Source organism: Cavia porcellus, unplaced genomic scaffold (genome assembly GCF_034190915.1).
Source record: "Cavia porcellus strain 051 isolate PalLab524CR breed Dunkin Hartley unplaced genomic scaffold, mCavPor4.1 scaffold_18, whole genome shotgun sequence".
NCBI classification, from domain to species: Eukaryota; Metazoa; Chordata; class Mammalia; order Rodentia; family Caviidae; genus Cavia; species Cavia porcellus.
Genome location: NW_026947501.1, coordinates 43,382,977 through 43,408,366, shown reverse-complemented (window position 1 = coordinate 43,408,366; position 25,390 = coordinate 43,382,977). Strand labels below are relative to the sequence as shown.

The 25,390-nt window shown below is 38.6% G+C and overlaps 1 long non-coding RNA gene and 1 gene segment (V, D, J or C); one reads left to right on the top strand and one right to left on the bottom strand.

Moving 5' to 3' along the window:
• The first annotated feature begins 1,420 nt into the window (after nucleotides 1-1,420).
• LOC100713555 (immunoglobulin kappa variable 1-39-like) lies at nucleotides 1,421-1,946 on the top strand. The segment is given in 2 exon segments: nucleotides 1,421-1,503; nucleotides 1,624-1,946. Coding segments are annotated over 2 exon segments (375 nt in total).
• Nucleotides 1,947-5,407: 3,461 nt separating this feature from the next.
• On the bottom strand, nucleotides 5,408-24,303 carry LOC134471506 (uncharacterized). Its single transcript, XR_010040957.1, has 3 exons — nucleotides 24,107-24,303; nucleotides 10,663-10,711; nucleotides 5,408-9,817 (listed from the first exon to the last, which is right to left on the bottom strand). It is a non-coding gene; the product is annotated as an uncharacterized LOC134471506 (long non-coding RNA).
• Between the last annotated feature and the right edge of the window lie 1,087 nt (nucleotides 24,304-25,390).

Here is a 25,390-nt window from a genome sequence, read left to right as displayed (position 1 = left end):
CCTCTAGGTCCTCACAACCTTGGTTCAGGGGAAGAGCTCCACCCTCCTCAGCCTGGAGCCAGCACTGGGCAGCACTCAACTATGCAACCCTGAGTTTAATCCAGGTTTAGCTCCCTGTTCCAAGCCTCACCTTCACTATAGTGCTTCAGAATCTATTAAGACCTTAACTTCCCTGCCCACGTCTCCGCAGCTCCTGAAATCACCCTGGAACCTGGATAAAAGAGCATTTTTATCCTTGTTTTCCTAGAGTCCTGCTTTTTCCTAATATAGAAAATAAATTTTTCTTTGTATTTCTCTTCACAATCCAATGCAAGTCATCAACACAAGATTATTTATTTTCTAAAGGACCTTTTAAAAATCTAATACATTCATGGCAGTCATCACGGTTTTCTTCAGTCTATTCAGCAGAGCTCTGATCTGCTCTGTATGGCAAATGCAGATGAGCCTCTTCCAGTCTAGGCAGGAATAGGGATCCTGAAATTCAAGTGACCTCTGTGGAAGTGAGATGAAGCAGGAATGAGGATGGTGCACATGTGCTGAGGAAGATTTTCATACACTTGAAATGGGAGGATGAGGTGCAAAGGTCTGTCTGGATTTCTTACAAAAAGAGCTTTGAGTGTACTTGAGGCATAGGCACAATACATCCCTCTGGAGATCAGGAGTCCTTACGCACAACCTTGAAAAGTCCTTGTACTGAGATTCCCAGAACAGGAGGAAAGAATTTGGTTGGTTCCTTTCTACTCTACCCATGTTGCTGCACCCTTCAGAATTACTCTAACACCGAGAGTTCTGCTTTGGGTTTAAATATATCCTGGTTCTCGCATTATTTTTCAAGTAATTCTAACTTATCTTGCAATGAAAATGGGGAGCAGGTACCTGGCTGGGCCTTAGAACTGCCCTTGGAGGAAGACAGGCAAAAACATGTGCTCCTGTGTGTGCTTGGGGGAAGCCTGGGGCTGGACAGCAGCATTGCTCACGTCCTCCCCTGCAGTCTTAGTCATGCTGCGGTAATGAGTGGAGGAACCCAGACAAGTTCACAATTCCTGCTCTCTTGTTTTGTTTTCTCATTTTTAATCCTAAGTTTGAAACAGCCCCTGTGTTTCCCTTCCTTCTTCCTTCTCAAAGGGATCATAACACAGCATCTTTGTCCTTACACAAAGTGTGTCCTGAAATGAAAGAAAAGCAGTTCATTCTAATCATGGCAGAGCAGCCTGTTTCTGTCCTGTGGCCCAAAGGAGAAACATGTTCTCTGCAGGGAGATCTGTGCTGCCCTGGTGTGGACAAAATCCCCAGAAGACAGGGAGCCTGTACTGAGATAGGTCAGCCCTGCAGCTGGGCCAAATCCCTCTGCCCCTGCTGATTTGCATATCCCAAGAGCCCAGTAGGCTGCTTGAGGACTTCTTTATAGGTCTCACCCTGTGCAAGTTAAGTCCCAGTAAGAACACAGCATGGACATGAGTGTTCCCATTTTCTTTCTGGGGCTCTTGCTGCTCTGGGTCCCAGGTAAGGAAGGGCAGCACCAGGAATTTATTCAGCTTTGAATGTTCAGAATTCCCTAACATTTCCGGGAGGTCCCATTTTGTCTTGAATATCTATGTAGATATTTGTTGTTTGCCATTTCAGGTGCCAGATGTGACATCCCTCTGACACAACCTGCATCCTTATCTGCATCTGTGGGAGACACAGTCAAGATCACTTGCCAGGCCAGTCAGAGCATTAGTAGTTACTTAAACTGGTATCAGCAGAAAGCAGGACAACCTCCTAAACTCCTGATCTACTATGCAACCGATTTGCAGTCTGGGCTCCCATCAAGGTTCAGTGGCAGTGGATCTGGGACAGATTTCACTCTCACCATCAGCAGTCTTCAGCCTGAAGACTCTGCAACTTATTACTGTCAGCATTATCGTAGTTGGGTTCTCACAGTGATACAAGCCATGACATAAACCTCCCAGAGAAGCAGAAGTGTGAGGCTAGGCTGCCCTAGATGCTCCTCTTTGTGTCTCTAGCTGCAGAGCAGGTTCCTCAGATGCAGCCAGGCTTTAGCGTGCCTTGGAAGGATTTGGTAGAAATGTCCAAGTAAGCTCCTATCTACTATAGATTTCTTTTCTGTTTCTCAACCCTGATTTAAAGAAAAAACACCAATTAGTGCACTGAAGTAATGTGGATTATGGCATCATTTTGTATTTACCAGGCAACAGAGAAGCTCTTATTTGGATCCCAAGCAATAATATCTAAAATCTTTTATCATTGTTATAGATAATGTCATATTAGATAATATCATTGTTAATTTTACTTTTTATCTTAAACAGACAAGCACCAAAGTATAACAGAATATCGTTAAGCAAAACAATACAGTGAAATCCATAGTGCACTGCTAAACAAGATGATAGAAATCAACATGGCTAACATGATCTATATTGTCATGTTCAAAATAGCTTTGCATATGAGCAGATGTAATAAATCCAAGTGAAAGAAAATGGAATTAATTCAAACAAAAGAGTGTAAACTATACAGAATATCAAAACAAGATTATTGGATATTAATAATTGGTGCAGATATGCCTCTTGTAAACCTACACTTAGAGATCTGTATTTACAACAAAATTTAAAGTGCAGAGGTATATTTTTTCCTCTGCCCCTATATTGGCATAATAGATCATCCCTGTAAATTGCAACTCTGTCGCAACCCATCAAGATAAATTTAAACTTAAAGTTCATAGTTCACATTCAGTTTGACTGTTGACATTAAATATTTCACCAAAAATCACAGGTATAAGGCCATATGTCCAAAATGTGTTATGACACAGTGCTGTCATAATACCACCGTCTCGTACTTGTGCATCTTCTTTTTTCTCCACTTTCTGTAAGAGAATCATGTCTTCCCATGCCTATAGTTTTTCCTTTTCTTTTCTTTCTTTTTTTTTTTTTGTCTTTTTCATTTTTTATTGGTACCAGGCATCGAACTCATGACTGCCTGCTTGCAAGGCAGCTGCTTATGCTGCTGCACTAAATCCCCAGCCCCAGTTTTTCCTTTTCTAGAAATACAAAATCCTGGAGTTTACAGCATGGAAGATTTCAAAAGCTAATATTAAAATATACTTCTATGGAACACAAAAATAAAAATAATGAATAGTACATGTTGCTACTACCAGTAATCCCTTTATAGCATCTAATATTATCCCGAGTATCCTGGCACAGTCAGGGTGTTAGATCCTTCACTGTGCAATGGTACGGTGTGTTCATAGCACAGCCTGTGTCTCAGAGGTCAGCAGATGGGTACTGATTATTTGGACTGATGTTAAGAGTGTATTGTGTTTTTAAATTATGCAAGGGAATTTTAAAGTCATTTTCCTTCAGGTTAGTTTATTGATACACCCTTGTTCTAATGCCCTACCACTAACTGGATTTACAGGGGACCCTGGGACTCTCACTGTTCTCTTTATCATTCAGATCCTTTCACTGTGTCACTGAACCCAGCTCAGTGTTTTCTCTCCCAGTCTGGGAACTTCCATTTCCTTGTGTTGATCTTTCTTTAAGAAATGAAGAAGGAAAGAAGTAACTTCATTTTTTGTCGAAGAAAAGTATCTCCTGTTCTTATTTTCACTGTTTCATGTGTGGTTTTTAGGCTGTGGCACTTGAACACCTTCCATAAACACAGCATTTCAGCCCTGGGTGAACAGTAGACTTAATTCTGAGGAAGTCAGTAGGGTGTGGCATGGTTAACACAGGATCACTTGATGTTTTCTAGTTTTTCAGTAAATATAGCAACAGCAGAAGAGGTTGTAGCCATTTTAGGGACACAATCTTTAAATGAAATACTATTTTTTTTTTACAGAAAAAACATATCAGACTCCAAAGTAGCAAGCATTCCCTCTCTGTAACCCACTCCCTCCTTCAGTCCATTGACAGGTGTTTTCATGAATCCCTACTCGCCAATGTTTTATTATTTTTTTGCCTGTCCAGAAATCTGTATTAATTAAGATTAGCTCTCAGACTTCTAAAATATTCCAAGAATAGAAAATGTTAAATAATGAATGTTTTCATGATCTCTGCCTCATCTACTTACCATTGGGTATCAATTAAAAAAATTTAAAATTAAGTAATATGAACATCTAAAATGCACATCAATTCCTGGTGGAAGTGATGAACACATGACTTCCTAGGAGAAGAGCTTGGCAGAGTCTTAAAAACCTATTTCCATAGTGTCACATCCAACAGTAGAGATTTCAAGCCTTTGATAAATGCTCTTGGAAACACCTAGTTTCTCAATATCTTGCCTAAAACTATTCAAACCAGCTTTATTCATAACAGCCTGACAGGAAAACTACCTCAACCATCATCAGCACATGAAGCAATATGTTATGATATCTCCATCTGTTAAACAGGTTCAGAAATGAAGAGAAGCCGATTATTGATACACGATTAACATGAATTGAACTAACAAGCAACTATGTGGTGTAAAAGTAGCAAGCAAGTAGGGAATCAATGCTGTGTGATTTCTTTTTGTATGAAATTCTAGAGAAGCACAAATCTAATATGTAGTGACAACAGGTAGACTCGAGTTTGAAAAGTCCATGGGGTGAAGAGGAAATTGTTTAAAAAGAACAGCAGGAAAATGTGTTGCTTATTCGGATAATTTGTTATTCCAATGGAATTTTCCCAGTGGAATTTTGAATTACATGGAATCTATAATCCACTTTGGATGGTGTGAACATTTTAGCAGCATTAATCCCTCCAATCCAGGACCATGTGGCGTCCTTCCATTTGTTTGTGTCTTCTGTAATTTCTTTGGCCACTTTCAGTGCAGTCTATCTTTTTAATATTTCTCTCCTGTGATTGTGTGAGTGTGCATTTGTGTTCGTTATGTGTTTACCTTCTTTTCCAGCTTAAGTTAGACTCTTGCACTTTCTCCTGAATCTCCTGCACTCACACCTGTTGACCACGTATTCCTTTAATTCATATTTTTATTCTGATTCCATATGGCTCAATTTTTTTCTGACATGAACTTAATTTTTTTTGCATCTCTTATAGTGTCTCACCATGTATTGAAAATAGTGGCACATAAATCTACAATTAACTTTACTATCTTTGGAGAAATGGCTATATGTGGATATTTTTTCTAGACTCTACATTTTTGCTTATTCAGTTTATTTACCTTCATTCCTATGATGCCATTCACTGTCTTACTGAAGATCTTTTTAAATTCCCTACCCAGTTTTGCAATGCTAAAGATAAAACTCAGGAGTTTGTGCATTCAAGGCTAATGTTTTACTGTGAAGCTTTATAGCCATTTCTTTCTTTTTTTTAAATTTTATTTAAAGGAAAAAGAGAAAAAACAAAACAAAGCGGTGTAAGGGTACAAGTAATACAGACCTACAAAAAAAAAATAGTAAGAAATCACCAGTTAATAGATTACGTATTATCATCTTAGAGATAGTTGCTCAAGTCACAGTATCAAAGCATACAAAGTGGACATTCAAACAGTGAGACTGCAAACAGCTGTGTTCAATGATCCAACCAAAAACATTAATATGGTCAGCTATTTAACACCCCTAAAGACACTTGCTGTTGTATCTTTTAGAACACTTTTTTCCTTCTATTTTTTTTACAACAAAATTTACACATTTTGGGTTTTATTACTCCTTAGTTCTTATTACTTTTTTGGGGGGGGGAGAGAATAAAGTCAAATATGGCAAAACAAAGCTGTCAGTCAAAACCAAGGATAGACATAGCACATGATGTAAAAACAGAGTACAAGGTTATCAACAATGGTTACCATAATGCCTCTTGTTTCCGTAAAAAGAATTGTCTATATCATTTGGTATTATAAAGTTGAACAAAGCAGTAGAGAACAAGACCAATAAAACTTAAGCATTGTACACATTACAGGACTTCCAAAGGAGACAATAGTCAAACCAGAATGGGCATCTTAGTGAATCTTATTGCCTTCAAATTAGTTGCCTATACCCTCAAACTTGATACTATCATGCAGCATGGAACAGAGTCTAATCAGTCAAAACAAGATAGTGGGAGTATTACAGGACTTCAAAGCAAGTTAATAGGAAATCAAAAAAAGTTACTATAGAAGTTCACTCATATACAATTTATACTGTTTAAAAACTTTGTGATTATTTTAGGCCCTTTGATTTTTCTTGTATATTGTACAGACTGCTCATCCATTTAAATAAATCATTTGTAGATTGTTTGGTTTCATTGCAAGAAATACATTTGTGTAAATATATGTACCTTTTGAAAACTTTAAATGTTAATAATATCAAGTTTTTAACCTAATGGAAATGGAAAATGTCTCCATTTCCCTAAATATTTTTTAATTTACAAGACATAGTGAACATATTGACAGTGAACCCAGAGACTTTAATGAAATTACTATTCTACTAATTTTTGGTGCCGTCATAGGAATTATTTAAAGAGAGGTTATTGGAAGCAAGTGAGGCTATGCCTTCTGTCTTTTAACTTGTGAATTTTATTACTTTTCTTTGTCTTGTATTTCCTAGCACCTTCACCATAAAAATTATTAAAGTTGACATCCCAACTTACCCATTCTGAAAGATGAAATATTTTGTTGGTGAATGTGATGTATTTAGAGAATTCATTAGGAGTGAAAAGAGAGTTTTCCAAGACTGTTCAAGTGAAAGAGTCAAGTTTGTTTTGATTGATGTGTTGTAACTGAACAATGCAGAGAATCATCCAAGGAATAGTTGTTGGCCTGCGCAGCAAGTTCTATTTCTGATTTCAGTGAAATGGAATCAGTGTGCTGAAGAGGGAGAGATGCAGTGCAGCTCGTCTGTGAAACTGTGGTTGTCCACTGACCTACACCACTGAGCCTAAGTGTGTGTCGCCCTTGGTCAATTCCCACAAGGGTAAGGCTGCATTATTAGCCTTTGGAAAAGAGTGCAAAACTGCAAAGGAAAAGAGTATCTGGAAGACAAGTTTCATACAAAACCTTATTTCAACCAGACATAATTATGCACCAAGGGAGACTATGAATCATACTTGAGATGGAGAGAATCAGTGTAGGCTTAATCTTGTACTTAGTAGGATTGTATTGAAGACCATGTGGTTGAGGTTAGAGATTTGGTAAGACAGGAAGACACCAGGATCATGTTCCCTAACTACAGAGTGGAAATACTATTCTGTGGCTGTTCCCAGGGCCTTCTCTCCTGACCATCTGGACCTGGCTTGCTCAAGTGAGGAAAAGAAGAGCACAGTGTTTCTGCAGCTACAAGTTCAGCTCATCTCACCCATGCTGCTGTGCATGCTCCTCTCAACACCCCCTGATGTTCAGAGCCCACATCATTGTCTGAGCCAGAGCTCTGGGGAGATCTTCACCAGGGAGGACCTAGGTGGGAGCCTGGCTGGGCTCCTCTATCTCCTGTTATTCTGGTTCAAAGGTGGGGGTTACTTGTAATATTTTTTGCAATCTGTGAAAACGCTTAGTGCTAGCTTCTTTGTTCAGTAGTACATTGTATGTTCAATACACATCATAATTCAAGTTCCAAGTAGAGCAGTCAGCTTAGCTAAATTGGGAAGACTATTGGTATGACTTAGATTACATGGAAGATTTTTCTATTTTATTTTTCAGTCTCAGATTCCACTGGCGGAAGCCTGATGACCCAAACTCCAGCCTCCCTGGCTGTGTCTCCAGGAGAAACAGTCACTGTCACTTGCTGGGCCAGTGAGAGTTTAGCATCTCCTTAGTCTGGTTCCAGCAAAAAACTGGGCAGGCTCCCAGGATCCTCATCTATGATGTGTTCGACTGGTGTCTCAGTCTGGTTCATTGGCAGTGACTCAGCAAAAGACTTCACTCTCAGCATTAGCAGCCTGCAGTCTGAGGATGTTGACATTTATCACTGTACCAGTATTACAGAGGGTGTCCCACATGGATCCAATATGAAACAAAAACCTCCCTGATTATTTGTCATGATTTTGCTCATAGCAGCCTCTTACTTTACCGACAGCTGCTGTGGTTCCTGCTCAGTTTAAATGTTTCTGCCTTAGTGTGACTACCTTGTGTTTCTGAACAGTAACTTGCTGATATTTTGACTGATTCTTGGATTTGTCCTCACACTCAGGTGCATAGCTATGTTTAGAAATTGTTTCCCTGCTACTAACATCAGATGAGACTCATATCAGTGGATTCCTAGAAAGATGTACATTTTATATCCTATAAGAGGCAGTACAACAGCCAAGAACAAACTTTCTTCTTATGCACGTGAAATTAACTTATGGTGTTTTGGTTTTCTAAACAGACACAATTCCTCTAATTCTTCTTCCTGGTGTTAATTTGATTCCCTCTAGTGCTGGTTTTCATTGCTATTACAGTAAATGTTAGCTTATGAAAACTGGTGCATTTACAGTTTTGTTTATCACTTTTCAGCATTTTGGCTGAGATTATATGTAATTTTATTGTTTATATATATATGAGCACAACTTCTAGACTAATTCTTACAATTTCCCTTATTACGTATGCTATTTCCATTTTCATGTGTATCCTGGTATTCTCCATCACTCTCCTGGTTATGCAAAACACTGAACACAAACTTTGTTTTGAAACCTGCATGAGAGTTTGTTTTATGGCTACTTTTCTTTCTTCCTTTCATCCTTTGTCTTTCCTCTTTCCTCTCTTTTTGAATGGCTTGAATTGTGTTTAATGATTGAAACAATCATAATAATAACCAGCAGTGGTAAATCTTTCCTATTTTCTAGTTTATTAACATTCTTATTCATCCATCTATTAATTTCTGTAAGATAATCTGCACATGTGATTCCAGTACTTACTGTGGAAGCTAGGGCAGTAGCGTTCATGTGGCCTGATGATCCTCAGATTTCAACATGACTATCTTTTGCTACACAGTTAATCTCAACTATTAATATTATATTCCTTGTAATTTGACCTTTTCTGAGTACTTTATTTCTTGTGTATGTATTCAATGCATGATATTTCAAGATATGTGTAATTAAATCTTCTTGAAAAATGATCATATGACCGATCTATAAGGAACATAATCCAAAATATGTTAAATACTTAAATTTTAGAACATTATAATAAATGACACATTCCCGTTACTTTCCCTCACAGTTATCCCCCTTGACTTAAACATACTCATCCTATGCTCTCCCTTATACTCCTCTTCTGATATTGGTCAACTCCATAGTATCAAAGTGAGGCTGTCAAGTGACCATGGACTGACACTTCTGACCCATGAGCCAAAATCCACAGTTTCTTATCTTCACTTGATTTTCTCAGGCACTTATCACAGTGACAACAAGCTGATGGACAACTTGATGGACAATCTCATGTTCTGCACAGGGGAGTATAAATTGAAGAACATCACACAGGAGAAATTGGAGATGTCATGGCTGTAAAGCCCAAATGTTAGAGAATGGTGAGGAAGAACTTTATTTTGTATGTGTGTGTGTGTGTGTGTGTGTGTGCCATTGGCCTATGTTCTGAATCATTGTTTTCTTTATTTATGGCACATCAAGTACCATAAATCAACATGTGCACATCAAGAGCTGCTTCTGCTACCACAATGTAATGAAAAGTCCAGTCGTGGTACTGGAAGCCCAGCTGAAGTCACTCATTAGCTCCTCTGTGTCCTTCTAAGCACTGGCTCTCCCTGCTTCTGCATCAAGCACTGCCCACAGAGAGGTGGAGATGAGAAGCTGTGTCTCCATGGTGACCAGGGAAGGTTTCTGTGCTCAGCATAGGCCCTGATTGGTACATAGATACCACATGGCCTCATGACTGAATCCAAGCTGCAAGCCATAGCACCACCACAGCACAATCATAGGACCTGAAAAGACCAGGAGATTGTATGGAGACTATTAAGTGCTTTAACAGTTTTTTTTTTTTTTTTTCAGTTGGTCACGACAGTGCACAATTCTAGTATTTGATAGGCTGAGGCAGGGCAATTGCCTCTGAGTTCAAAGTACTGAAGTCCATACTGGGTTCCAAAGTGACTTTTAATATTTATGATCTATCATGAAATTTTGGTTCCTACACCAATAAACATAACAACAAACATATTCTGGGTATAAAATTTCTCAGTTAATACTTTATGAAAATCAAAGATGAAAACAAAATACAAACATGTCCCAGAATCGGTGACCTCCCACTCACAGTCTCCCCAGCAAGAATCACACTGGCTGAGCAGGTGAAAGGAAGATGCTGTGCATAATACACAGGGTCTGGACTTCAGACCCCTGCATCTATTTGACCTTGTCATTGCCTCATCATGTTCCTGTCTCAACGTCAGCCAAGCACCAGGACTCAGAGGGCAAGAGCCTCCGGTCCATGGCACAGTGCTGCACATGCCTCAGGTTGATCTCAAGCCAGAGGCAGTGAGCAAACTTCTTTTGGAGATCATCTATCCTCTTGGATACCTTCTAGAATGAGTTACTTGTGAGTTAATAACACCTAGTACAGCAGAGTCACCAGTGTACCACCAACCAAGCTCATGGCAAATCTAGCATTGCTGTGTCCAACAGAAACATTTTTATCCATCTATCCTTGAAGTACACTGTTAACAATAAAAACCCAGTGCAGTTGTTGACTGACAGACCTTGAAACTGTCATAAAAGAATCAACTGATCTATATTCCTTTCAAGGAAGGAAATTTTGTTGAAAGCATGGATGTACCTGAGTTTCCAGGCTGGTTAAAATTCATTCTTCACATCTCGTACAGCAACTAAGGAGAAAGACGTAGAGGGTGATTTGCAGGAACCCAGTGCTTCTGGGGTCTTCCCATGTTTCAACTGCATAATTGAAACCTTTAAAGTTCTGAGTGTGTAAGCAATGTAGATGTTGGGTTTCTCAGGGCCTACTCTAGCAGGGGATCTGGGATAGAGAAGATAGGGCTGGGGTTAGGGTCTGGACCAAGAGCCCTGAGCTTCAAAATATTTCCTAGCACTGCACACTGCATGGTATAATAGGCCTCTTCCTCTTTACCAAAACTATGTCTTTGTCATTTCAGTTCACATACTAGACTTTAACTAACCTGTGGCCATTATCTTTTCAGAATGCCCAGGTGAACTATTAATATTTTATCCTTAGTAGTTGCATGATTTATTAAGAATTGTAATCAATTAAGTTTTCTAAAGAATTGTGTGTAGTGATGGGCAGAATAACATCAGGTTCATGAATACTGGCAAAAACTGTAGTCAAAGCTTTAGGGTTCCAAAATAAATAGGTTGAGGATGAGGCACTGGAGGGTCCATGGGCCTCACTGGGCTATGCCTAGCCAGCTCCATTGAGCCCAGGGAGTTGAGGGCAAGCAAGATGATTTCCCATGCACTTGAGCTCAGGGAAAGCTTTGGGCTATTGCCCCAAGCTGTTAGGATGCTGCCCAGCATCCTAGACAACCAGAAGAGGCATGGGAGGTCCCTCAGGCCTGACTGGGCCATGTCCACCAAACTCTATTCAGTCCCAGGGGTCGAGGACATGGGAGGTGATTTCCGGCATGCCTGTATGATGCTTGCCAAAATCACTTGAAACCCATAATGTAGGAAAATGACAAAATGAAAGACCAAAATGTACTCTCAAACCTCCAACCCATCCCAATCAAGACCAGGAGTCAAGTAAATAAAGAAAATATAAGCCATACACCTGAAATGCCTGAAATGATAACAACTGAAATAAAGAAAGAAATATGGGAAGTGATGAAAAAACTCAAATTGGAAATAATCTCCCAGGTAAAAGAAGAAATGGTAAATGTAATGAAAGAAATGCTGAACACATCTAAAGAAGACATAGTTAATAATTAGAGGAACAATGTAAAAAGATGGCAACCCTGAATGAACTATATAAGAAACAAACACAATGAATGAAGCAAATTGAAGGTGATATCCAGGAAATCCAAAAGCCCATTGAAAATTGGCAAAACCAATTCAGCAAAAGTGAAGGTAGAATTTCAGACCTTGAATACAAGATTTCCTTTAGTGAACAGGAAAGGAAAGATTAAAAAAAAAACAAAACAAGGAACCAGAAAATAACCATTTAACAGCTGCAATATGATGCAAAGAAAAACAACATAAGATTGATAGGTAAAAACAAAAAGGAATTTGACAACATAAATAGGATCAAGAGGCTATTTACAGAAGTAGTAGCTGAAAATTTCCCAAACATTAAAATGGAAACTGACATAGAGATCAGTGAAGTGTGTAGAACTCGAAATAACTATAAACAAAATAATAAAAGTACACCCAGACATATAATAATCAGCATTCCAGAAATCCAACATAAGAAGAGATTAACAGAAGCTGCTAGAAAGAAGAGGCAGATTATCTGTAAAGGAAAGCCTCTCAGAGCCATGACATACTTCTCAGCACAAACAATGAAGTCAAGAAGAGCATGGAGTGAAGTATTTCAGATCCTAAAGGAAAATGACTTCCATCCCAGAGTGAGGTACCCTTCAAAATGGATGGATAAATAAGATACTTCCATAGCAAAGAGTAGCTGAAGAACTTCATGATCACCAAAAAACCCTAAAAAGAATATTGAAAAATTTCTAGATAGACGTATGAAAAAAACACCAAATAAGGCACACAGTTAAACACAGTAGAAAGGTAAAGAAGCAAGAGTAGAAAGATAAATGTCAAAAATACACCAATATATAACAATTTTAACCTTGAATTTAAATGACCTCAATTAAAAGAAACATACTCGCAGAATGGATCAAGAAAAAACATCCAACCATATACTGTTTACAAGAAACCTATCTAAACCAAAAGGGAACTCATAGAATGGAAAACAATGTTCCATGCAACAGGAAACAAACAAACAAACAAACAAAGCAGGAGTAGCTGTTCTGGTTGCAGACAATGGGAACTTCAAACCAAGAATGATCCAAAGAGATAAAAAAGGTTACTACATACTAGTTAAGGGAAAATTTCAAGAGGAAGAGGTAACAATCTTAAATATATATGCACCAAATTCAGGAGCACCCAGCTATACAAAACAAATATTAACAGAAATGAAAAATCAAATAAGCAATAACACAATTATAACCAGAGACTTTAACATGCTGTTGACACATAGGAACAGATCAGACAGATCCTTTCCTTCACTGTTATTTCAGCAAAGAAATAGCAGAACTGAATCACACCTTTGAACAAATGGACTTGATAGATGTATACATAGTGTTCCATCCAACAACATCAGAATATACATTGTTCTCAGCAGCACATGGGACATTCTCTAAAACAGACCATCTAATAGACTACAGAACATACTTAAGTAATTGCAAAAGAATTGAAATTATCCAATGCATGTTATCGGATCATAATGCCATGAAATTAGAAATTAATGATAAAAGAAACTGCAAAAGCCTCACAAACACATGGAAATGCAATAACATTTCTATACATACATAAAAAGATTTTGATAAGGCCTAACATATTTTCATGAAAAGAACCTACAGAGAATTGGACAGATGGTCTTTACCTCAATATGATAAAAGCCATCTATGACAAACCAACAGCCAGTATCATACTAAATGATCAAAACTGAAAACATTTACCCTAAAATCAGGCACAAGAAAAGGGTGTACATTATCACCACTCCTATTCAACATAGCACTGGAAATAATAGCTAGAGCAATTAGACAAAAGAGAGAGATGAAAGGTCTAAGGATGGGAAAAAAAGAAGGTAAATAATCATTATTTGCAGATGACATGGTACTCTACATAGAATACCCTCAAAACTCTATTGAAAGATTCCTAGACATAATAAATAAATTCAGTAATGCAGCTGGATACAGTCACTCAAAAATCAATAACATTCCTAAACACTAGCAACAAAATTACTGAGAGAGAAATAAGAGAAGCCACACCCTTCACAATAACATCCAAAAAAACGAAATACTTAGGAATCAATCTAACAAAAGAAGCAAAAGGTCTATTCAGGGAAAATTAATATACCCTGAAAAAAGAAATCAAAGAGGACCTCAGAAAATGGAAAGACATCGCTTGTTCATGGATAAGAAGAATAAATATTGTGAAAATAGCCATTCTCTCATAACTATTATATAGGTTTAATGCAATTCCAATAAAATACCATTAGCATACTTCAGAGATCTAGAGAAATCACTCCTAAAATTTATCTGGAGTGAGATGAAACCTAGAATAGCAAAGGCAAATCTAAGCCACAAAGGCAAGTCAGGAGGCATCACAATTCCTGATTTTAAGTTATACTAAAAAGCTACTGTAATAAAATCAACATGGTACTGGAATAAAAATAGACCTGAAGATCAATGGAATAGATGAGAAGCTACAACTACAATTACAAACACACTCAGCCACCTTATCTTGGATAGAGCAGCCAAACACATTCAATGTAATAAAGATAATTTCTTTAATAAATGGTTCTGGAAAAACTGACTCTCCTTATGCCAAAAACTAAAAATAGACCCATGCCTAACACCACGTAGTAAACCAAAGTCTAATGGATCAAAGATATGAATATTAAAACAGAAATAATAAATCTGTTTGAAGACAAAATAGGTAAAAATCTTGAAGACATAGGCATGGGTAAAAAATTCATGAAATAGAGTCAAACTTCATGGGAAATACTTCCCAGAATCAATAACTGGGATCATGTTTTACTAAAGAGTTTCTTCATGTTGAAAGAAATCTCCAGCATAGTGAAAAGAAAACCCATAAATTGGGAAAAATCTTAGTGAATTGTCCCTCAGACAAAATATTTCTGTATAGAACATATAAAGAATTAAAAAAAAAAATCAGACCCCCAAAATTCAAAGGCCCATTCCAAAAATGTGCATCAGAGATAAATAAACAGTTCTCAGACGAAGAAACACAAATGGCAAATAAATACATGAAAAAATGTTCATCATCATTAGTCATTAGAGAAATGCAATTTAAAATCATTCTGAGATTCTATCTCACTCAAGAATGGCCAGGATAAAGAAAACTACCAGAACAAATGCTGGAGAGGCTGCAGGGAAAAAGAAATTCTTCAGCACTGTTAGTGGGAGTGTAGCCTGGTGCAACCACTGTGGAGGTCAGTCTGGAGATTTCTCAAAAATCTGGGACTGAAAATCCCATTTGACCCAGCTCTTCCACTTCTGGGCATGTTCCCAGAAGAACTGTAAATATCATACCACAGTGATATATTTGCACTCATGTTTAAAGCAGCACAATTTGTAATAGCCAGATCCTAGAAATAATCTAAGTGCCCATCAATTGAGTAACGCTTTAAAAAGATTGGTATTTTATACAGTGGAGTACTATTCAGCTATAAAGAATGGTCACACTGAGATATTTATATATAAATGGATGCAACTTGAGACCTTACCAATAAGTGAAATAAATCAAATTCACATGTGAAAATACCGTATAGTCTCCAGAGTATAAGAAATGGTAAGAATGCATAAGATTTTATAGTAATTATGATTTCCCATTATATTGCTTTCAAGTCTTATATTGTTTTCATTCATTGGTTGCAATGGTTTTATTCTGTGTTGTTTGATTTTATTTTTTGTGATGACATGAACAGCTACTTGAAGATAACAAGACATTATGGCAGCCATTGCTGATTTAATATCATCTTGCTTCGAAGTCTTACCATGTTTTTGTTCTTCTGTTTCCATTGGTTTTATCATGCTGTGTCTCACTGGATTTTAATATATGTTATAGTATAAACAATTTTTAAAGACAATGAGACATTATAGGAGCCTTTGTTAATTTGGATTTGAATGCCCTGTAATACTTCATTCTCTTGAATGGTTTTATACTATTTTGTTGTGTTTGATTTTATTGTGTGTGAAGGTATGCTCAACTCTCAGAAAAATGAGACATTATGGTAGCTACTGTAGACATCCAGTTTTCTTGTGTGAAGTGCTGTGTTGCTTACATTGTTCTCTTTTGATTTCTTTTGTTATTTTCTCCTTTTTTAAAAATTCTCTTTAAAATAAATAAATGAATAGGGTGGACATTAAAGATCTTCCACAAGATGGCAAGTGACCCTACAGTAAACAAAGCACTAGAAACAGTAGGATGTAGAACTGATGCTTTCCAAATAGGGAGCTTCTAAGGCAGGGAGCTCTCTGTCCAGCTCTATTATCTCATAGATAGAGTTCTCTGAGCTCAGTGGGCCAGGACTTCTGATCTGGCAATTCCCCAATATTTCCTGTTTTCCTTTATCTTTGGTAATACACCTGATTAAGAAGGATATACCTTCCGGAAGGATTGTTACAAGGAGAACTGTGGGTCAGCGGTGCTACAGGTGAGAGAGAACAAGGTACACATCTCTGAATGTGGGCAGCCTTGAGTGAAATAGGGATGAAGTAACCTTGTGCATTCAGAGACGAAGGGAACAGAACATACAGAACTGATCTCTATTCAGAAATGCGAAGTGTGCAATGAGGCAAAAGGAGAAGAGCAGTTCACTGTACTCATGGGAGAGCGACCTGATTATGCTCTGGCAGAAGGGATAACGATGTTCTCTGCTGGAAATCTGTGACACTCTAACCTGGAAGGGGACCCCAGAAAACCACAGCTACTTCTGAAAATAGTCAGCTCTGCACCTGTGCACAACCCTGCCCTGACCCTGCTGATTTGCATGTGCATAGGGCACAACCAGCTGCTTAAAAGGCCATCAAATACCATGCTGTAGTCAATTCCAGTCAGGACACAGCATGGACATGAGGATGCTTACTCAGCTCCTGAGGCTCCTGCTGCTGTGGTTCCATGGTGAGGAAAGTTTATTCTAGTGATTTAGAGTTGACTGGCTCCTCAGGGAGCCCCTGCTTTAGCCTGATTGTGGTAATATTTGTTATGTTTCTAATCTCAGGTGCCAGATGTGACATCCAAATGACTCAGGCTCCTCTTTATCTGCATCTATAGGAGACAAGGTCTCCATCACTTGCAAGGCCAGTGAGGATGTTGATACTGGTTTAAACTGGTACCAACATAAATCAGCTCCGAAAGCTGCAAAACTGCTGATCTATGGTACAGTTTGGAGTCTGGAGTCCCTTCGAGGTTCAGCGGCAGTGGGTCTGGAACAGATTACACTCTTACCATCAGCAGCCTGCAGCCTGAAGACTTTGCAACTTATTACTGTCAGCAAGGTTGGTATACCTCTCCCACAGTGATACAAGCCATAACAACAAATAGCCAGGGAATCAGAAGTGTGAGGCTGAGCTGCCCCAGCAGCCACCCCCACTGTGTCCAACTGCCTAGAGCAGTTCTCTGATGGAAATTCCTTTGAGGCTTTAGAAGAAGGGTCCATGATTCTTCTTTACACCTTAAATCTCTTTAGGTTTTTGCTGCTCCAGCAGCACAGACATGACAGTGTCCTGGTTTCAGGAAGGACACAGATGAGCACCTCGGAGCAGTGTGGCTTATGGCATTGTTTTGGATTCAGACAGCACAGAAGAAGCCCTTCTATGGGTTGTAAGGAAGAATTTTTAATGAGTTGCTTCAATTTAGAGTAAATTTAAGGCTATAGAATAATTTAAAATATAGAGGTGGCCCCTAAAACCCTGCCCACATGGTTATGCAATCTGCAATCAATTTCTGATTGCAATTTTTTCCAAACAATTAAGATGATACACATGCAAAATCCATAGTTCACATGAAGGTTTCCCCTTGGTGGTGTACATTTCACCAGGATAAACAAATGTGGAGTGACACACATGCAGCATTTTCATATGGTGCTGTATTTTTTCACTAACCTAAGAATATTCTGCCTTAAAAATTATCCCTGTTTATTCTCTTTCCCCGATTTACATTAAGTGATTTGTGTTTTATGTTTCCCGTACTTCTCCCTTTTCCAGAATGACAAAATCTTCCTTTTACAGTATAGATGCTTTTTGAAGGGGAGTCTCAGTGCACCAGCAAGAGCGTAATTAAAAAATATTAAATAACACATCTTGTGAATTTCAAGGTTCTTTTTATCGTCTATGATTATCTAGAATATCTTGGCTTAGTGACAGTTTTGGAATAGCGGCTTTCAATTTATTGATTCTTCTCAGAAATCACCAGAAATATACAGAACTGTTTGGATTAAGAGTCTGCTATCATTTTTAAAACATGAGGCAGAATATTTACAATTTTTGGCCCCTACCTTTAAATGGATCTGCAGGTGGAAATTTAGAACTCTCACTGCTCTTCTTTTCTATCACTTAGAGTCATTCACTATTTCATTGAACCTAGCTTGGGATCTTTCTCTATTGCTCAGGCAAATGCCCAGCACGCTACCTTTGGTCTTGAGAATTGTAAAGGAAAACAGCCTTTTTATTTCATGCTTAAATGTATCTTCTCACTTTATTTTTGCATCTTGCCATGTGATTTTCATGAGTGTGTAACTTGAACATGTCTCATGAACCCAATGATAGCTGAGTGTGAACACTAGGGTCAAATCTTTGGGGAGACAATGCAGGTGGCACAGTTGAGGTAAGATCCCTAGTACACTGTTTAATTTTCCAAGCAAGATGGCTGCATGGTTGCTGATTCCAACCCCTGTAGAGACCCAGTCTTTAAGGTTGCACTGTTGTCTTCCAGAAATATCTCAGATTGAGATACGGACTGTGTACCTTCTGTATAACCCATTCTCTCCTTCCTCATCCCAGGGATAAAATGTTCCTAATTATTTCAAACTTTGCAGTAATTGTTAATTTCTTGTGTGTCAACATTACAGTAATTGTTAATTTCTTGTGTATCAACGTTAGTATTTTCAAGGGTTGCTATTCATAGAGTTAATTTCTAAAACATGTTAAGCACACAAATATGGCAAAAAGTGGTAATAAATAAGTGTTAATAAATAACTTAATGCACTGTCTCTTTTTGTATAAAGGGAAATCTGAAATAAATAAACAAACAAGCATTGGGAGCTAAAGTGATCAACTCTTGATGAAAAGGAAGAAGCTAGGATCTCTTAGCACAACAATGTGTCACAGGGGTAGAAATTTACTGTCCCGACACAGCCTTCCAGGCCTCCCTCTGAGTAAGGTCCTTGAAAACAGCAATTCATGCAGTGTCATCTTGTGTCAGACTAGTCAAGCTAGCTTCACTATAACAGCGAGAAGTGGAGGATAGAATACTCATGTAAATGAAATTAATTAGAGTCTGAAATTGTTAAATAGGAACGAATTCAAGCTCTGGATACAATGTCCAGAGATGTGACACTGTTTATCCTTGTTGACCATAGAAGGACTCTGTGGTCACTCACCATGTGATCTGAATGCTATGGCCATGTGACTATAGTCACTCTGCAAGTATCAAGGGAACACTTATCGGACCTGCATGCACCAGCAGATTTCATTGAATTCATTAAGTGTTTACTGAAAAATATATTTCTTGCCTCATACGCAATACAAAAGTGAACCAGAAATATAAGAACTGAGAGATTTTACTTGGGAGATTTTACTCCCTTAACAATAGAAAACATAATGATATATTCAGCAGACATGTGGTCCTTGTCACTGCATGGAAGAAATATTTCCCTCTGCTCAGAACCTAGAGATCCTGTTGTACACCCTCTAATGTTTCTCCACCTGATTTCCAAAAGCCCTGCCTGTCACAGGCTTTTAGAAGAATTTGCTCACCATCTCAGAACCACGATCAACCTGAAGCAGGGCAACAGAAGCCCAGTAAACCTGTGGCAATTTCACGTCTCAGCTGCCACAGTGACAACCACTCAACACCATTGAAGATGTGAGCAGGGGAGCTGCTGGGTTCTCTCAGGCTACTCTTAACAGAGCTCTGGGATAGGAAGGATGGGCTGGCCTTAGTAGATCTATGCCAGGATTCTTTAGTCTATAGACATTTCCTGCAGGGTCTTCAGGCACTTGTGGCCATTGCCCAAAACTAAACCCATGTCATATAATGTGGCTTACACATGTTATGTTCAATCTTCTATGATCATTATGTTTTTAGAACTCTAGGTGAACTATTGTTCTATAGTCGTTAATATTAGCATGATTAATTAGCAGGGATCATTCGATTTTCTACAGAATCTTGTCTGGTAATTGATAGAATAGAATCATCTTCATCAATATAGTTGAAAAGATTCAGTCAAGACCTTTGGGTATCAAAATGAATAGGTTGTTATGTTAAAGATCCTCCATTTGAGGGTGAACAGCCCCACAATAAAGAAAACTGAGGCCTAGAACTACAAACACTAGGAATTTAGAAGTGATGCTTTCCCATTAGGGAGCAACTAAGGCAGGGAGCTTTCTTTTCAGTTCTCTAAATTCACATTGCTGGAGTCCTCTGTGAAACTTGTGCCAGGCTTTGCCCATCTGCCTGTTCTTCAGTGTTTCCTGTTTCATTTAGTGACTGATAATGCACCTGACTGTGGTGAGCTTCCCAGCAGGCCTCTGGGTCAGCAATGAAGCATGATGGTTGAAAGAGGAAGGGATGCAACTGTGAATGCAGCCAGCCATGAGGGAAACACTATTGAATTGACCTCATGAAACACTAGTGAGGTGGAGGTGACAGATCCCGCAGAACTGGACTCTTGTCAGAGATACAGAGGAGTCACTTAGAGGAGGGGCAGGTGGGCGGGGAGAGGGGCTGTGACTGCAGACCTGTTCCCCTGCTGTTCTGCAGAGTTATTAGCTATGATCTCAGGGCACAGGCTGGTCCACAGGGACAGAGAGGGAATTGTGTGCTTCTGGCTGCTCAGAGTTTGCAGAGTCTGTGTAGACTCTCAGAGTTAGCTTCTATGTGCAGTACTAGATTCTCTTTTCAATAAGAACCGCAATTAAAGTTCAGTGTACACTAATCAGCTTAGCTCTACTGAGAACACAATTGATATGACTTAGATTACATGGGTGACATTCCTATTTTATTTTTCATTCTCAGATTTGACTGGAGAAACACTGCTACTCAGGCTCCAGCTTCCCTGGTTGTGTCTCCAGGAGAATCAGCCACATGCAGGGACCATGAGCATTTTAGTAGCTCCCTGACCTGGTACCATCAGAAACCTGGGCAGGCTCCCAGGCTCCTTATCCATAAAGTGTCCAGTAGAGCTGTTGCTATTCAGACTGATTCAGTGGCAGTGTGTCCTGGAGAGACTTTATTTTCATCAGCAGCAGCCTGCAGCTTGCATGTCTTACAGTTCATCACTGTTATCAGTATTACAAGTGGTGTCCCGAGGGATCCAATGTGAAACAAAAACCTCCAGAGACTTTGTCATAATTTTGTTCATAGCCGCTGCTTCCTATTAGGACAGCTGCTGTGGTTACTGCTGAGTTTAAATGTCTCTGCCTCATTGTGGCAAGAAATCTTTTTATTCTGAAAAGTAACTTGCTAGTAAAATGTTGCCTGATTCCTGGATTTGTCCTCATACTCAGATGCAGAGTTACGGTTAGGAATAGTTTCCCTGGCAATGGTGTCAGGTCAGATTCACAAGAGTGGATACCTTGAAGGATATACATATAATGTCTGATAACATAACGTACTACAACAGCCAAGCACAAACTTTCATCTTGTACACGTGAGATTAACTCATTATGTTTTGACTTTCTGAACAGAAACAATTCCTCAAATTTTCTTTCCTGGTATTAATCGATTCTTGTTGTGCCAGTTTGCATTTCATGACCACAAATATTAGTTCCTTAAGAAATGGTGCATTTGCAGATTGGTTTTTCTCATCATTGCTTAGTGCTTTGGCTGTGATTAAATTCCAATTTATTTTTTATATATACTAGCTCAACTGCTAGATCTATTCATTAATTTATTTTTATTCTAAATAAGATAAAACAGAAAAAAAAACACAGTCAAAACAAGCCAGTGTAAGAGATAAAGAACTTCAAAACACTATGAAATCAACGATAGTTACCATAATGCCTTTTGATGTCTTCAGACTAACTGTAGATAACTTTCTATATAGACAAGATCAAACAGAACTGAATACAATAGAAATCAAATAATTAATGCAATAAAGGATTTCACAAGAAGCAATTAAATCCAAAATGAATACCAAAATTCACCTTCCTGTCTTTGAAAGAGTTGGCCTGCCATCAGTTTTGACATAATCAAATAAAACAAAAGAGAATAAAACCCAACCCAATAGAAGAATAGGATTTCCAAAACAGGCCCATAGAGAATCAACAATGGCTGCAACCCTCAGAAGGAGACCCCTCGGATGTCACACAGTGTACCTCTATCCTCTGAACCTGTGATCAAACCACTGGCCCTAGACCTGCCATGTCAGTGAAACACCAAAACACCACAGACATCCAGTTTCATTTCTTCTCCATTGCTATCATCACAACGTGTTTCCCCAGATAAGCCAGTGGCTTATGGTGAGGGTGAGCAGGATAGTAGTTAGTTCGTTGGTGTTCTTGTTTGCCAGCCTGCATGCAGGAAGGGGCTGAGATCTGTCTGTTCACATTTGGTGGCAGCTCACGCATGGTGCTGGTTCCCAGACCGGTTTGCTTGCTGGTGTGGCTTTGTTGTCTCTAACCTTGGTCTGCAAATGGTGCTGACTCCTGGGGAGAGGTTGAGGTCTCTCTGTTCCCATTTGATGCTGGTTTGTGCATGGCACTGGTTCCCACAGGTTTTTAATTTTATAGTAGCATTTTACACTTTTATTCAGAAAGTATTTAGTAGTATGTTTCTGTGTGTCTAAATTAAATGAGCTTTTCAGTTAAAAACAGTGTACTTTAGTGTAACTGAACATTTTTCTAAGCATGCTGGTTAAATTCACCATCAATTTCAGAAGATTGTCTTCACACTAGTTCAAGCAGTAGAGCTTTATGAAGAAGAACTTCCACAAGCTCATCTCAGCTGTGACAATTAGGAATTGTGTGTCTTTTACTACAATGTGTACTTTCTTTTCTTTTGTAGTTTATCAGTATATAAAATGAGAATTTACATAAGTGTCATGGAATATATGAAAGCTATGAACTTTCTACATACTCTGATTTTGTGGCAAGTAAGAAGGCAGAAAAATTGAGGTTTTTGTAAAAATTAGAAGAGAAATGAAGAGGAAAAATATGCTTCAAGAACATTAATAACAAAATAAATCTCATAGTATACATTTCACAAGCATTTTTAAAAATTATACATATATTTTATCAGTTTTAAACAAAAATTTGATATGATATTACATTACTCACTCATTAAATATACAGCCACATAGATGGGTTAAAATTTCTTTTACATTTTGTCACTCTTGTTGCACATCTTTGATTTTACTCTTTTGGATATTTTCTTAGCTTGGCATTTCTCAAAATTTCAAATAATTTTGGTAGTGCTTTCTGTTTTTCACATGCTATTGAAGGTTCAAATAATTTTCATAGGTTGATACTGGCTAAATGGAAAACTATAATTTTAGTTCCAGAACAAATCTTATCATTAAAAATTACTTTTCTTTTGCTTAGGTAGGATGAGATGAAACCTTTTATATTACTTTTCTCTATACTTTCTGATTTTCGTTACCTGTATAATGATTTACCATTTTTGCCTTTTTTATAACATATTTTCATGTTTTTCTCTCCCTTCTGTTTATACCTATTCATGGTCTAGCCACAGGTCACCCTCCTCTGGGGTAGAATGGTGCATGACACTTTGTGAGTTTTATTAAGCTGTATATCTTCACCATTTTTAACTGCAGTGCTGTGGGAAGTGCTGGGTCACAGCCACTCCTTCACTCAGCTGTGATCCAGATCCAATCACATGGTTTCCACCCTCTTCATTAAACGCTACTCACTGTGACTTCTTTGGCTTTTAGTGCAATAAAGTCTCATTGTTGCACTTTTGTTTTTTACAGAGATTTGCACATTTACTTAATTTTCAAAAAATTGTTCTTACTCTGATAAACAGGTTTTTAACTAAACTGTTCAACCTGAAACAGTTTAATTCAGTAGAGTGGCATGTATTATAATTTTTCCAGCAAAAAGAACACAATATATCTGCAATTAGCAATTTTTCACGCAGTGCTTAAGTTTCCAGAAGCAAGTGTCAGCCTTCATGAGAAGAATAAGTTTTCATGAATAAATAAGCCATTTTCCATGACAAGGACAGATATTCTAGTAGTACAGAAGAAATTCTGTAGGATACAGTATTGATGTAAATAAAATTCAGTAGAGTCTGAAATTGTTAACTGTAATAGTTACCTGATCGTGTCGTCTTGTAGAAGAGACCCCCGACTGGCCTAGGATACAGCTTGGGGCATGGCTGAAGCATTTTACTGAAAAAGAAAACCGACCCTAAGTGAGAGTCACAGCCACACACAGGATGGTAGATATGGTAGGATGAAAAGGAAATGATAATGCGCTTCAGTCATCTGGAGCGAAATGAAGAATGAAGTTTCCCTTCTGGTCCTTGTAAGGAGCCCCAGGGTGCACCTTGACCTCTGAGGTCGTCTCCTGGCTTCCAGCATGGACTCTTCAGCCTTCTGAGGAAGGTCATTGAGCCTCCTGACTCAGACTGTCACGGACTCAGCAGTGAGCTCCAAACCTTAAAACACTGCCTGAGTGCTTCAACTTCCTAGCACAAGGACAGCCCAGCTGGCTCTTCCATACCTGACTGAGCAGGCAGCCATGGAAAAGCCACCTTGTACATACTTGTAAATTCATATAATTTTTATTATACTGTGTCTCTAGTGAGCACTTTTTGATAGATTAAATAACAAAGAACTCAGGCAATGGATACAATATCTGGAGATGAAAATGTGAGACTGTTTATTCATGGTTTTGAGAGAAGGCTCTGTGATTACCCAGCATGTGCCCTGAATGTTAAAGGGACAGCATATGACCAGAGGACAGAATATAAGCTACACAGACCAAGGAATCAACCATGGGACCTGCAAACACCAGTGCTGCAAGAATCAGATATTTGTGTCTTTTTTTTTCTCTCTGGATGGAAATTATCATAAAATATTTCACCAGACACATGGTCCAGGCTCACACCCATAACAAAGACATTGCCCCCTCTTCAGGAACTGGACTTTCCTCCATGCACCACTTTGCTGCTACTCTGCCTGCTGTCTGATGTCCCTGCCTATCACAAGCCTTCAGCAGAGCTTGGTTACTATTTCCAGACAGGCATCAACCTGAGGCAGGTGTAGCACTGGACCCTGGGTGTGTGCCTCTTTTCCTTTGGATCTGAATGCTCTGGCTCTGGCTGAGACAGGGGAGTGTGGAAACACCCATGTGGCAGGTCTCACAGGTCACAGGAGTCTGAGGCTGAGACCTCATCCAGTGTGTCCAGCATCTACCACCCACTTCATCAATCAGCACAGGATGGGACGTCACAAATTCTGGAATCTGTTTGTGTTTTGTGTTTACATCTATATTCTATGTGTAAAAATTTGGCTCCGATTTCCAGCTTTGCATTGAGCGTCTCACACAGTGAATTTGTGTCTATTTCCTCCCTTGCAGCAGAATTCAGAAAAGATT